We start from the raw sequence: 15654 nt of genomic DNA on the forward strand, positions 1-15654 counted from the left end.
TGAAGTACTAGAGCATGAAAAATCATAATAGTGTTAAATTCAGTAAGGAGTGGTTTGGGATTGACTTGAGAAGAATAGAAGGGAATATAATAATATCTTGATAGATGTTTGGGTTATGCAGCTGTATACACTTGTCAAAACCCAGAAAATGTGCACGATTATTTAGGCATTCCATTGAAAATTTTACTTCAAAGGGAAAGGAAACTTAAATCTTTAACACTAATTAATGTATATCATGATGATGTATTTAAGGAGAAGTGAACTAATGTTCAAAACTTGCTTTGAAACCCACTTAAAAACAAGGTGAATTGAAGGATAGATAAGTAATTTTAAAAACTGTAAGAACAAGTTAATAATAGAATTTTGGTATTGGGCATAAATGTTCACTGTAAAATTCTTTCAACTTTTTTGTATGCATGTATAAAATCTTGTGAAATCTGTAACTCTGGATACAGGGCAGAAACATAATCTTAGGTGGCCAAGGATACATTCAGGTATAGATGGGATAAGTTGCAGATATGAGAGGTGTTCTGATCCAATCAATAGGATTTGAGGATGCTTTGGATACAGAGGCTAGGAAGAGGAACGAGAATGTTTTAGTAGATGGGCTGAAGGAAAGGAAGATGGTGCACTGATACAGTTGAATGAGATTTCTGGAAATGATAACTAGGCAAATATATCAGTAAGTTTGGGGTTTGGAGGAAAATAAGGGTCTCAAGCTATAAATTGGGATATCAGTGGCAAATATTAAAGATATATGCAGACATGGGCATGAATGCAATTACCAAGAGAAGAGAAGAGAGTCTAAGCTGAAACAGAAAAAACACAAATGTAGAGGCTAGAAGCAAAGGATAAGACTAGTAAGGAAAACTGTGAATAGAAGAAGGAGGAAATGGAGGAGGAGGAGTCAGAGAAGGGGAAGGAGGAAACCAAAAAGGAATTGAGCCCACAAAGATGACATTGAAGAAATTGTGTACAAACTAAATACCAAAACAAATATTTCCTGTTATACAAGGATTCTTGGTTAAGGAATGATCCTTTTCTGTGTGAAAGGAAAATGTAAATTTAAATACACCTCTTTTCTGCTGGTTGCTAAAACTGAAGGCTTGATGATGCCATTTCTCATCCTCTTTACAGTGCCAAGGCTGCAACACTTTACAAAGATGGTGAGGAACAATGCCTCTTGTCTCTTTCCCAACCTGAGCAAAGAGGAAGTGGGTAGGAGAATCTAGGTGACATTCCTCAAAATAGGATTTCAAAAGTCCCCGTGTTAAAATGTACCAAGCACTGTGCATAATGGACCCCACATCAGAATGCAAGACTCCCACTCTGAAAGAGAAATGGGACAGTGATGTCCACACCTGAAGGCTAAAGACGTGTTCCCTGCTACTGATGTATGGGTGAAAACATAAGCAAACTTTGGAGTACCACCCTGGGCCTCCTGCTGTTTCACCTGGCTACCTGTTCTACATTGAAGAAATTTCCCCATCACTACCTGATCCCCGGAAGTGCTGAGAGCATCAGCAGTTAGTTTACTTGGAAAGTTCATTTAAATGTTCCCCATAGAAACTTGGCCAGTTCCTGTTGGGAGAACATATTGTTTATAAATCTACAACTTAAATTAAATTCCTCCCCTTGTCACTTGCACCAGTTTCTCATCATTTTTTAAAATTAACTCATCAGCATTGAGAAAAATTCAACTCAGCCACTTCCTTTCATTTACCAGATGTGGGACACACCTTCCTGAGGGCCACCTTTACATCTTTGTTCCGCAGAGTGTAGATGAGTGGGTTCACAGTGGGGCTGACTGCTGTGTACAGGATGGCAACCACTTTGCCATTTTCCATGGAGGCACCAGTCCCTGGGAGGATGTAGGTGTACACAATGGTGAAGTAATACATGCAGACGACTAGGAGGTGGGAAGAGCAAGTGGAGAAGGTCCGGCGCTTACCCTCAGCAGAGCGGATGCGCAGGATACTGGCGATGATGAAGCCATAGGAAGCCATGGTGAACAGGAAGTTGACCACCCCAAAGTAAACATCTGCGACAACAACCATGATGTCGTTCAGGTAGGTTGGGCTGCAGGAAAGCAGCAACAGTGAGGGGATCTCACACAGGAAGTGATGGATATGATTGGAGCCACAGAAAGTGAGCCGTGTCATCAGACCAGTATGCACGGAACTGTTGATCCCGCTGGTTACCCACACAGCACCTGCCAGGAGGGCACAGAGGGGCCTGCTCATCAGTGTGTGATAGTGCAGGGGCTGGCAGATAGCCACATAGCGGTCATAGGCCATGACCGTGAGCAGCAGCAGCTCAGCCCCCAGAACCCATGATAGGAAGAAGAGCTGGGTCATGCAGCCACCAAAGGAGATGGTGCAGCCTTTGCCCACAAGGTTCTCCAGCAACTTGGGGAGTACAGTGGATGTGCAGACAATATCTATGATGGCCAGGTTGGTGAGAAAGAAGTACATGGGGGTGTGCAGGGCTGGATTCAGGCAGATGGCTGTGAGGATGAGACAGTTCCCTGCAAAAGCTGTCAGGTAAAGGAGGAGGAAGAGAGCAGAGAAGGCACCCAGGAGCTGGGGGTTTTCTGAGAAGCCCAGCAGAACAAACTCCACCATGGCTGTGTGGTTGTTGGCTGCCATTGGGTGGGTGAGCTTGGCCCAAAGATGCTGGGGAGCAGCCGGCACCTGGTGGAGGGAAGAACAAGGACAAGGTAGGTGATCACACTTCACATGCATCTAATGGGATGTTTGGAGTGGTGTCTTGGACCTAGGAAACACATAGCTAAGTTCTTAACACAGGTTCCTAGAACAAGGGAGACAATCCTTCCCTGCTCCTCAGACCCCCTCCACATAACAGCTTCTCCTTCCTGTTTGTGGCTGGGAAACAGGTTCCCAGAAATTTACATAGGAAGTGCAACCTGTTTTCACTTTAATAGTGAATATTTCCTACGTTATCCTGACATGTGAACATTACTGGGAGATGGACCATGTTGTATTTACCTGTGAGTATGACATGGCCAGTGACATATCCTAGCTGGCTCCAGGCCTTATTATCTCAAAGAAGAAAAACCAATTCAGCTGGAGATTATGCCTCAGAGACAAGGTGGAATTCTTAACTGCAGAGGTGAAGAAGTGGGCAAAGGGATGGGCTGAGGTGGGGAGCTCAGGTGTTCTGAGGGGACCAACGACTGAAGGTACAGCCTGGGAAGAGGCCAGTCTTGGGGGACAGCAGCCAGCTTTGGAACAGGCTGGGCCTGGTTCTGCATCAAGTCTGGTCAATTAAAGCCATGACCACCCAACACTGCCTTGTCTACTAAAGGCTGCTTCCCAGAGTGAGGAGGTGGCTGTATCATGGGCATCCAGGGCTGCTGTTGGTTCCTAAGTAGTTGGTTCCTTTTAGCTGACAGGAGCCTGTCTCCTGGCTCTAACCCCTACCAGGTTCTCTTGGACTAAGTGAGAAGTTTATTCTTTCATCGGGTGAGCCAGGGGTTGGAAATGCAACAATGAAAAGAAGAAACACAACTTCACTGTTGCCTGGAAACTCTTGCCATGCACTCACTTGCTTCCCAGGCCTGTGGGATTCCCTGACTGTGCACAGCAGTCTGGCAACCCATCCCTGACCTCAGGCAGGTGGCTGTCTTCCTCAAGTAGTACATGCCAGGCCCAAGAAGCCACACCCCATTAACAATATAATAAGCATTTCCTTCTCCTCCCCTTGTTGCTGCACACCCTGGGCCCACCCAGTTCATGGTACAGGGAGGCTGCAAGAACATGCCCTGCCTGCTGCATGCAGGTAAATGATGGCCTGAGAACAAGGAGTAATCAATATGTGCACCTCCTAACCAGGGAGCTGGTCCCTCCAGTGTCCCATGAACAGAGATGCTGGAGATTTGCAAAAATATGTTCCTGACTGTGAACACTGAGTAGGCAGAGTGCAGAATAAGGTGTGTGGTGGGGAGGGTTCTGTGAGTGTGACCTGCTCAAAGTGACCTGCTCAATCCCCTCCCCCCATTACCCTCCCAACCACCCTTACAAGGGCCAAGTTGTGCACAGGCTGCTGACCAGAAGCCAAGCTCTGCCCTTGCCAAACTCGGGTGCTAACTGTGCCGCAGGATGGGGTGGGGTGTCCTTGCTCATGGGGTGTTCACATCTGAGGGCCACGCTAGGGCCATGCAGCAACCACTCACACACCCTTTGCTACAATACATGGGACTGTCCCCACACAAGCACTGAGCCCTCTTCTGGCCCCTGCCACCCAAGTCCACTCCTAATGTTCAGGGGGCACTCTACCTGTGCTGCATTTATGTGCAACATTTGTCACAATCAATTAACCAATATTGATACATTGTTGTTAACCAAAGTCCTTTGTTTATTCGGAGTTCCTGTTTTCCTGAATGCCCCTTTCTGTTTTAACACCTATTGGGGATATCAAACATCACATTTAGTCATCTTTTGGCTCTGCTTGGGGCTGTTGGTTTCTCAAACTGTGCACCCCTTGCCTCAGGTTCAAAGGGAGCTGAGTCAGCCACCTCCAGCTTATGCAGCTGGAGATTATTTTAATTATCTTGACCTATTCTAGAGAACAAGGCTAAAAGTGCTGGTTTTCCCTTTTAAAAATCAGCTGCACAGATAGGACTGGGGGCAGCAGAGCCAAGGATCTTGGAGAGTCTCAGGGCACCTCAGCATTTCATACTGGAATTGCAAAAGACAGGAGCAAAGTGATTATAGGGGCATTTCATCCACAACATATTAGCTCAGGTCTAATCTAAATCCATCTCTTCAGAAATATTGAAAGGAAAATTGGTAAATTGTCCAAAAGACAAGGAATAGGCAGTGATTTATTCACAATTAACATATTTCCTGTTAATATAAGACATGTGTCCACAATTGCTTCCTGTCTAAACTGACATTCACATTTCAATGAAAGATCAACAATATCCTTACCCCAATTAAAGGTGAGATAGAAACTTGTGGTTCAAAGCCGCTTTTCCTCCTGTTTGTGCCTCCCCTGTTTGCTGTCGACCTTTAAGAACATCTGCTTGGGGTGGACGCAGAGGTCACTGGGGAGCAAGGAGAGGCCAAGGCCCTGGGGGAGCAATTATCCCAGCAGGAGGTAAACAGGGGCCCTGGGGCTGCTGTCTCCAGGCCAGGTCTGGGTCAGGACCTGAGGAAGGGACAGGGCAGGCTGGGACTTGTCTCCTGGGACAAGCCCCTCACCCTGTTGTTCCAAACATGGAAGAACCTGGCCTCTTAGCCTTGACCCCTCAGTTCAGGGGCTGTGCATAGCCTATCCTGCAGGAAGGTTGGGAAGGACTTCTTAAACCCATTTCATTCTTTACAGCAGTTTTCGATTTACAGAAATATGGTAAAGTGGCACACAGCACTCAAGAGCATTCTATGTACAGTCCCCTATAGGTAGTGTGCTGCATTCGTGCACAACATTTGTCACAATCAATGAACCAATATTGATAAATTGTTGTTGACTAAGGTCCTCAGTTTATTCAGAGTTCCTGTTTGCCTGAATGGTCCTTTCTGTCTTAACACCCATCTGGGACACCACATCTCATTTAGTCATCTTTTGGCTCCACTTGGCACTGTTGGTTTCTCAGGTTGTGCTCATTTGATGGCCTTGGCCAATTGAGGGGGACCAGTTAGGGCCCTACAGGAAGCCCCTCTGTGGGGATTTGTCTGATATTCTCCTTGTATGTAGACTGTATTATGGGTGTAGATGGAAGACCCCCGAGGTAAAGTGCCCTTCCCATCACATACTGTCAGGGGTGCTTCAATAGGACTCACTGCTGAAGATGTCACTCTTTGTAAGATGGGATTTGCAATCACTCTGATATGCCTGGTGTCCATACACTCAGGAGACACACTAGCCTACACTAGCCTGCCCTCCTGGTCAAGTCTGAAGCCACATCAGGAGTCCTAGGAAGAGTGGATGTCATGTCCACAAACCCAGCCCCAGCCCCCGGCACCCCAGCAGGGTAGGTCCTGGCTCTTGGCCAGGCAGCCCTCGGCTCCTCAGGAAGTTCAGAATTGAAGACAATGGAGGCTGGTGATGGTACAGGGAGCTCATTGCAGCCAGCTGCCTCCCCTGGGTCACCAAAAGTTTCACATCTGATCATGAGATGCCTGATAATGAAATGAAATGGGTGCTCTTCTAACTATGTGCCCAAGTCAAAGAACTAAGAAAATAATGTAGATAAGGAAAACCCAGCAATTCATCTTAGAAACCAGCTTCAGAAAACATGACATGCAACTGCTTGTAATTACAAAACAACCAAAGAGAGGGCCATTGTTAATTTAAGAGTGGTTCTTAATTTTGCAAAAGATATAAGCACTGAGTCCCTGAAATTTTCAAGACATCCTAATGTCTTTCAAATCAATCAATCAATATTTTAATCTGTGATCAAGGATTAAATATTGTGCCAGTTTGAATCTATGGTAGTCCCAAGAAAAGCAATGTCCTTTAATCCCCATTCAGTATTACTGTCTGGGAGCTTTTTGATTGTTCCCATGGAGATGTGACTCACCCAGTTGTGGATGTTAGCTTTTGATTAGAGGGAGATGTGACTCCACCCATTCCAGGTGAGCCTTGACTGGAATCCTTTAAAAGAATTAACATTTTGTAGAGAGTCCCTTTTTTTAGAGCCATGACAGAGTCCACCAGTCAGAGACCTTTGGAGATGAAGAAGGAAAATGCCCCTGGGAGAGCTTTATAAAATAAGAAGCCTGGAGAGACAGCTAACAGATGTTGATATGTTCACTATGTGCATTGCCAGCTGAGGGAGAACCCAGAACTTCATCAAACTTTTTTGAGTGAAGGTAGCCTCTTGTTGGTGCCTGAATTTGGACATTTCTACAGACTTACTTTAATTTGGACAATTTCACAGCCTTAGAATTGTAAACTTATAATTTAATACATTCCTCCTTTTAAAAGCTGTTCCATTTCTGGTATGTGGCATTCTGGCAGGTAGCAAACTAGAATAAATATTTTTGCATGATATTTAATGCAATGGAATTTCAACAACTCAGAAATTTGAACAATTCTTTTAATTTATTTAGATGAGATACAATCTTCAGCTACATCTGTTTTTCCTAATTGAAGATACTGCTTTTCTAAACAGCGTTTAGAAAAGTCCCATGACCCCCATTATATAGGCAAATTTACACCATATAAGCCTCATTATCCACAGGAATTGTTTAATACAATTTTTCAGAGCACCAAGTACATGCATATATTTGTCCTGTGGTCATAAGTATCCTCATTACCATGCAATGGTCTCTTCCCTTGATGGTTCCAACATTTGTAAGGAGCAGGCATAGTGTGAGACTCCCTTGCCCAAGTACTTTCACAGTATGGCTTCCATCATTGATCCCACCCCAGAAATGGTGCATGGGGTTTAGAAGTAATTAATGAGGACATGTACTTGGAAGAAGGTCATAGTGAGAATTACCTGTCCCCACCTCTACACCAGCTGAACCAGAACCCTGAATCCTATAGGTCCCCATATGTAAGCCCCCAAACTAAGGTACCGTCCTCTGAGAGGGTAAGGGGGCTTGAAACATGCCAGATTATGTTTCTGCCGCCTGGGAAAATTTGAGTTGATGTTAAATTATAGAATCATGAAGTTACCCATTTCTTGCTCCCCTTTTTGGGTCTGTGCTGAACTTCACATACAGTTCTACCTCAAGTTTAAGCGACTCATCCCAACCTCACTGTATCATTTCACAAAGGGCCATGAAGTGATGACACCCTCTTCATCCAGCTCCATGGTAAGACCCCACCTCTGTTATTATGGTTCACAACACTGAAGATGGGACCTGAGGATGCTCTGAAAACATGTCCAACACCCCTTCCCTGTTGGCAGGTGATTGAGATGGCTTCATCCACCATTAAACTTGGCCCACGCTCCATTCACACGTGGGCTTCATCTTGGACTCTCAGGTCTTCCTCCCTGAAGCCTGCTCCTCCCTGCCCCACAGTTCCTAGATATTTCAGCCATCTCCAAGTTCCCTGCCTACTTCCCACCCCACTCCTACCCTATAAACATTAATCCATTTCCACAAAAGTGTTGAGCAAGCTTGAAGCTCTTTGGTTCACCTCCTTTTGGCCACCTACAAAGAATTATGGATTCAAACTGACATTGAAACAGCTAATCATGTTGTTTTCCAACTTGGTTCACATTTTCTGACCTACTTTAATCAGGGTCTGAAAATCTGTCTTCATTCAACAGATCCTCGTTGTGTCCCTATGATGTATCATGAAGCCTGAAAGACCCTGGATGGACAGTGGTGAAGAATGGTGGAAGCTTTCATTGCAGCAGGATGAAGGTCTTCATATTTCCAACTAGAACCTCATCACAACCACCTTGCTTTTCCACTTACTGTAGCCCTGCCACATGCCAGACTTCATACATGCCATCACATTTATCTCTGTTTTCTAGATGAAGAAATTGAGAAGAGAACCCACACATTTGTCAAGTCCTCACATTTGGGAAATGGAATTAACAGTACTCACATCAGTGGGGTATAAAGCCCTAGTACTCCAAACTTCATGGGGTTATGGTTTGATCAATTCTTTTGATCAGCAAATTCAGATCTCGGAGTGGGGACAGTTCTGGTGGTGGCAATTGTAATCTCCTTTGGCAAAAACATCAGATGAGTCATAAGGAGGTAGTAACAATATATTTTTTCTCTTTCCATTCCCCATTTAGGAACAAATGTAGTTGTAAAAGCCACAAATGATGGCTTCATCACTCAACAATAGCAACAAAACCTTGCAATCTCAGAGAAGTGGGGAAACTAGATTTAAAAAATCAAAATACTCAGAATGTTCCCTTCAACAAAAAATTATAAAATACACAGAGAAACAGGAAAGTATGGACTACTCACTGGATAAAAAAGAATTTGCCAGAATCCTTCTCTGTGAAAACTCATACTTCAGAAGTATCAGTCAAAGATTTTAAATAAATTTGTCTTAAATGTTTTCAATGAGCTAAAGAAATACATATGCAAAGGATTAAATGGAATTAGGAAAACATCTGAACCAAAGAAAGAAATAGAAATTACATTAAAGAATGAAACAGATATTTTGGAGCAGTAAATAGAGTAAGTGAAGTCAAAAATTCACTATAGGGATTCAAAAACACATTTGAACAGTCATAAGAAATGGTCATTGACACTGAATACAAAAAAATTAAAATGATTCAATGTGCAAAGCAGAGAGAAAAATAATGAAGAAAAATGAACATAGTCTGAAGAATCAGTGGGTCATCATTAAGATTTACAACATACACATCTCTGGATTCTCAGAATGAGAAAAGGGAGAGAAAGAGGCAGAAAAACATTTGAAGAAATAATGGCTGAAAACTTCTCAAAGCTTAAGAAAGACATGAATATACACATAAACTAAGCTCAAGGCACTACTAGTAAGATAGCATCTAAGAAATCTACAACAAGACACATTATAGAAAAATTGTCAAAACCCAAATACAAAGAGAGGATTTTGAAAGCAACAAGAGAGAAGCAACATGTCATATATTAGGGATCCCAATATGATTGACATCAGAATTTTCATCTGAATTCATGGCGGGCAGAAGTGAGGGGGGTATTAAAGCCCTATTTTAGTTTGTTAAGGCTGTCAGAATGCAATATATCAAAAATAGAATAGCCCTTATAAAGGAGATTTATTTAGTTAAAATTTATTAATTTTGAACTGCACAAGGTGACATCTGCTGGACTTCTCTTCTTGCTTCTGGGTTCAAACAGCCTTCTCCAGAGCAGTTCTTTTCTGTAGCTCTAAATGTGTGGGTCTAACTAGCTCTGAGCTCTGAGATGAGGTGTGCTGGGCTGCTGAGCTCTTTTCTGACCTCTCTTTTAAGCCTCCAGCTAATTAAATTAAATATCAGTCTTTGTGCAAGGCACTCCCCTTAGCTGACCACAGAGAAATCAGCCACAGAAGAATTTCACAGGCTTATGATTTAAGTCCACAGCAACAGGACAGCTGTCACCTGTCCAAGCTGACACCTGAACCTAACTACTACAGAATCCACCCATTGTCAACTATACACATCACCTTAAACCATATATAATTTCTAAATAGAAAAGAATAACAGACAATTTTTTCCTAACAATGTTCATCTATCTTGCATTCAATGCATCATATCTTACCATATTCAAAATACATTCATTTCATCACAGTATCACAAAAGACAAAGCATTTCAGGAACAATACGACTGCAATACCAACTTAAAAAGAATACAAAACCCCATCAAAGTCAGTTATAGGCATGGTCTGTCTTAAGGCAAAATTATTCTCTGACTGTGAACCTATGAACTTAGAGCAAGTTATCTGCTCCCAATATGCAAAGAAGGCACAGTCATAGGATAAATGATCCTAATGCCATAAGGAGAAATTTGAAGGAAGACAGGGGTCACTAGGCCTAACCAATTCTGAAAATCTGCAGAGCAAACTCCATTAGATTTAAAGTCTGAGAGTCACTCATCCTTGGGACTTAAGAAAGTGGCAGTCTGAACCCTTTCCAAGGGCCTACACAGCGTTTTCTTCAAACACTGGCATGATGGTTGTGACATTGGGAAACATTGTGGAGACCACCCTGTTTTTTTTGCCTCACCTTTCTCAAGCATCTAGGTGACACCCGGATTCTCTGCCATCTCTGGGCTGCATGTTTTAACCCCTTCAGAACGATGGGGTGGCAGCCAGGCTCTCTCCAACCCCTGGGAATATGCTATACCCTCTTCAAAGCCTTAAGCACCAGAACTCTTCCTAAGCATTGAGGCAGAATGCCTGCCCTCTGTGTCTGGAACAAACTCACCTCCTCCATAAATGCAGTTGATCCATCTCCTGGTCCAAGGTTTCTTGGCTTCAAACCTTAGCTTCCATGGTCTTTCCTCTGAGGTTATTCTTCCTTCTATCTGTTCCTTCCAGTCCAGACTGGCTGTGGCTCCCTTTATACAGGTCTCACAGAACATTTGTTGAGTTGGCATGCTCACATCCTTAGAGAATGCTGATGGATTGCAATTCCCTTAGAAATGAAGAATAGTAGGGCATTCTTCCTGTAGATTTTCTGGAATACTTGCCCAGCATAACAAAATCCAGAAAAGCAGTGAGACCTCTGGAAAAAGATCGAAAACAATGCATCAGAACAAATGAAATATATGATCAAAATGAAAATTTGGCTGCAAATGAGCAAACCTAATGAAGTCATAATCTCCACAAACGTGACACAAATGTGGCTATCCCAGGCCTTAGGCAGAAGAAGGCAAGACAACAGATGGGTATGAAATGGAGGTGGTAGCACCCAGAATAAAAGAAGTGTCAAATTATGAAAATGGTTTCCTGTGGGAGAAGGACATGAGATGAGGGATTTGGAGGTGTTGATTTCTTAATAATAAATTCTAAAAGTATGCAGTACTCTAAACTATGTGAATGAAAATTTGATACAAATGTAAAGAATAAAAAAATGAAGCAGCCTCATCCTAAAGAACACCAAGGGCCATATATAAGATTCCACAAGGGGTCCTTGCACCAGAGTAACTTTTCAGAAATCTACAACCTCCAGATGGATGCCTAGTCCAGATAAGTCCTGAAACATAGAGGGCCCAGCTTCTCCAGAACATCAGATAGTTTCATCTCCCTACTGCATATTATTGGCAGCCCCCTCCAACATGAAAAAGTTAGAATGGCCATAGCTCAAACACCTCTAAAGAGAGGGATGGAAAGATCGAAGTTGATGTTGGAGTTATACAGAGAAGATAGGATTAACAAATGAATATGAATGCTAAATCATTAAATCATTAAATATCTTTTTTAGTCTCCAGTATCTTGGAGCAGCTAGAAGTAAAAACCTATAATAGTGTGGCCCATAACAAACTCTGAAATATGTTCTACAACTATTGTCGTGCCACGCTTTGAAATTTATAGATTTTTTGTATATATGGTATTTTTCAGAAAAAAAGAAGGAAGAAAAGTCAATTGTGATGATAAAAGAATATTTATTCCTCTAGCCTCCTATATTCTGGAACACTAGAAGGAAAAATCTGAGAGGATGGATAGTAGCTGATAACAAACTCTGGGAACTGTCTTGTAAATACTTACCGAAGAGTCTTGAAAACTATTGCTTTTTTCTTTCTTTGCTTTGCATATATGTTATATTACATGATTTTAAAAAGTTAAAAAAAAACAATCATTTACATGAACTCACAGTTTTTCAGATTGGCAATTTGAGGTTCTTCTGGTCTTGACCAGGTTTGGCTGCTCTCAAGTGGACTTGCTCATTTGTTTGCCATCTGTTACCAGGTCAGCTGGTGGCCAACTGATCTAAAATTACTCAACCACAACAGCAGTATCCTTCCTCCATGTTGTCTTTATCATCAAGCAAGGAGTCAGGACTAAGTGCCTTGGTTTGCAGGCCTCAAAAAGCAGGAAGAGCTGAAGCACAAACAGTGAACCCTATTGTAAACAATACATACTATTTTTTATTATGTTTAACTATACTTAATAGTACAATTGTAAACATTTTTTCATGAATTGTATCAAATGTACCACACTAATGCAAAGTGTTAACAGGGTGTTAAATGGGAACTCTGTATTCTATACATAATTTTTCTGTAAACCTACAATTTTGCAAATATATATATATATATATATATATATATATGAAGAGGGCAACCCCAATGTGCAAATCCTTCAATTCTTTGCTTTTATCTGATTTGCTATTGTCTCAATGACCAATTCAATCAAATACTGGTGCCATTTGAGTGGTGGAAAAAACGTACTTTTCATAAAAAAGTACTTTTTATGAAAGTACCTTGAAAGTTACTTTAGAAGGCATGGGTACAGATAGAGGAAGAATTCTTGGCCATTTTCCGCTATCAACTACAAGTAGTGCAATTGAGTATCACCCAAGCTATGATAAAGTATTTCTTGAGTGCAATGGAATATATAAGGGTGGTATGGTACAAGAAAAGTTTGAAGAGATGTGCCACTGTAGCATTCTTCAAATTTATGAACAAACATAGATCTTTTGTTACATTGTTTCCAGCCACTTGCTGCCTGTTCTACCCTCTGGAATTACAAAAATCAAGCCTATCTCCTTCCTAGGTGAGAGATTTTATTGTGTCATAATTTACTAGTCGTTCCCTACTCACCACCTACAACTTTCTTAAATACTTCCTCAAATGTCTGCCTAAATTTGCTGCTTCCTTTTTAAAATGGCCTCCAGAACAAATACGGAAGTCTGACTTCAGAAGAAAACAGTGGATTTTTATTGGACCACACTCTTAAACCTCTTAGATAGGTTGGCCACAGAGTTTATGAGTTCAGTCTTTTTGTGTGTGTGTAAAGACAATCACAACTCTGTTATAGAGGTCCCAAAGAAAAATACATGGAGGTGCTAAGGACATCCACAATAATATTTCCTGGGTCTTGAGGTCAGGAAGATGAAATAACATTGGTCTAGATCCAGTTTTATGTGATGGCACCTCCAGGCATCAGATCACACAATCTGGATGCCTATGTCCTTTGGAACGTGCACATATGTGCATTGACTCAACAAATTTCAAGTACCTACTATGTGTCAGACACTGTTGTACTTTGTAGAACTGAAAAGATGAGGTAGACCTGGTTTTTATCCACCAAATTGCTACTGTCCAAATGGAGGGGACAGATTTGTGAATGAAAATCTCCCATGAATCATGATGAATGCCACAATGGGGGATAATTGGATGCTATGAATACATTAAGCAGGAAAATTATCTAGGTAGGACACACTCAGTAAGCTGTGAACTAAGTACAATAATAGCAGTAAACATTCACTAGGTCTTAAACAGCCACTCACAGTTCTCAGTGTTCACATGTATTAAATTATTTCATCCCAATTACAAGGCTAATATCACCTTCACTTCCACAAATCCTAGTTGAGGTTTTTGTGTCATGGTCATCTGAGATTCATGGAATCAAGTCTTTCAGACATGGATATCTATTTCTACCTTCAGTCTGAAGGAGATCATTTAATAAGGACATGTTAAAATGAACTTCTGTCCTGAAAAAGGCAATTTTAACTTTCTTGCTTTTAGTGAGGGGTACAAAGAAGACATACCTGTAAGAGTCATAATAAAATATACAAATTATTCATTCTCTTTAAATGATTCATTCCATATTAGCTTTTCCTTAAAAGTAGGTAAAAAAGAGGAGACTGTATCCTGTTTTAGTGTCTCAGCTTGAAATTTACTTAGAAAATCATTTACATAGAACACTTCTTTCAGATTACAAATGCTCTGGAATATAAGACCATTTTCATGTTCCAAAGAATAAAGTTCATTTGGCATTCCAAAAGTAAAATCCAAAAAACGAAAATTTTAAAGGACAAGTCCCCTAATAGAAACATATAATCCCAACAAGTATTATAGTGTTTTCAAACAGTATAAACCTTGACATGAGGCAATATTATCATTAATATAATTGTTCACAGGACATTGTCTACAGTGGTATCCCCCAAAAGGGCAGCATGCTCTGAAAAATAAATAAGAAGCAATGTGATTTCACACATTTGGGAATGTAAGAATAGAGAAGCCTTCAGGGATGCATGAGACCAGAGTCTTGGGCTCATAGCATAAGACACCAGGGCCCATAGAATTCATTGCATAGCTCTGTTTTCTCAGAATCTTCAAACCAAAAGGAAATTGCCAAGCAGTCTATGGCATCAAAATAATAAAAAATCCAAACTCCAAACCCAGTAAGATTCCAAGGGTATCAGAGGTCTTCTTCCTCAAATTTATCTAAACATATCCTAAATTCATCAAGATATGAGTCTGCTTCAGAGCATCAGTGGGTCAGGTGGGCATATTTTACTGAGGTGCATATGTTAAAGGAGCTAGTTGTTGAGTAGCAAACCAAAACTATATTTTAACCTGTGGAAATAACACCCAAGATATTTGAGACTGAGAGTAGCATGGGATCTCCCTTCCAGTATAACCAAGACCAAGTTTGGTCTACTCCCAGGATACCTCCCAAGAGTTGCTGAGGCTTGTACCTCTGAGCCCACCATCTAGGTGAACGAGGAGGAAAGGCTCCATGCATGCACTCTGAACTGGGTCATCAACAGGGAGCAAGGCCTCAACTACATGGGCTGCTGCCACGTTTCCCTCTTCGTAGGCCATCCTGGAGCATACTTCAATTACCATATCTGGAAAGGCGGCAGCCATCCTCAGCACTGTGCCAACCCAGCCAGTGGCACCAACAGTCCCAACAGAGCCTGATGGTGGCCATAAAGGAGGAACTAAAAGAAAAGGAAGAAATCTGTCAACACATGCAGGGTAAACTGGAAGAGCAGTAACAGGAGCTGAACAGGCAGAGGCAAGAGCTGGTGCAGCTGCAGAGGTAGGAGAGCTGGACGAAGAAACTCAGAGTATCACATCTTCTAGGGTAGATGATGAAATCCTTAAAGAATCAATTTGAGACATCCTGACTTGGAAGAATCATGATAAGGAAATGGGAAATGTACACTGAAGGCCTCCATTCAGGCTCCTGTAATCCACCTACCATTTAAGACCCTCTATTGCACCCATTATATTGTTGCAGACCCACCACCCAACTTCATGAGGAGAAACAGTCCCAGGA

At 41.8% G+C, this 15654-nt stretch overlaps 1 protein-coding gene across 1 annotated transcript; it reads right to left on the reverse strand.

Annotated features, from left to right (window-relative positions):
• Positions 1-926: 926 nt before the first annotated feature.
• LOC143682329 (olfactory receptor 13A1-like) lies at positions 927-12520 on the reverse strand. Its single transcript, XM_077159118.1, has 3 exons — positions 12239-12520; positions 10850-11149; positions 927-2693 (listed from the first exon to the last, which is right to left on the reverse strand). The coding sequence occupies exons 2-3, from the start codon at positions 10856-10858 to the stop codon at positions 1716-1718; spliced, it is 987 nt and encodes a 328-aa protein (XP_077015233.1). The 5' UTR covers positions 10859-11149; positions 12239-12520; the 3' UTR covers positions 927-1715.
• Between the last annotated feature and the right edge of the window lie 3134 nt (positions 12521-15654).

This window comes from Tamandua tetradactyla, chromosome 5, assembly GCF_023851605.1.
Source record: "Tamandua tetradactyla isolate mTamTet1 chromosome 5, mTamTet1.pri, whole genome shotgun sequence".
In the NCBI taxonomy this organism is placed as follows: domain Eukaryota; kingdom Metazoa; phylum Chordata; class Mammalia; order Pilosa; family Myrmecophagidae; genus Tamandua; species Tamandua tetradactyla.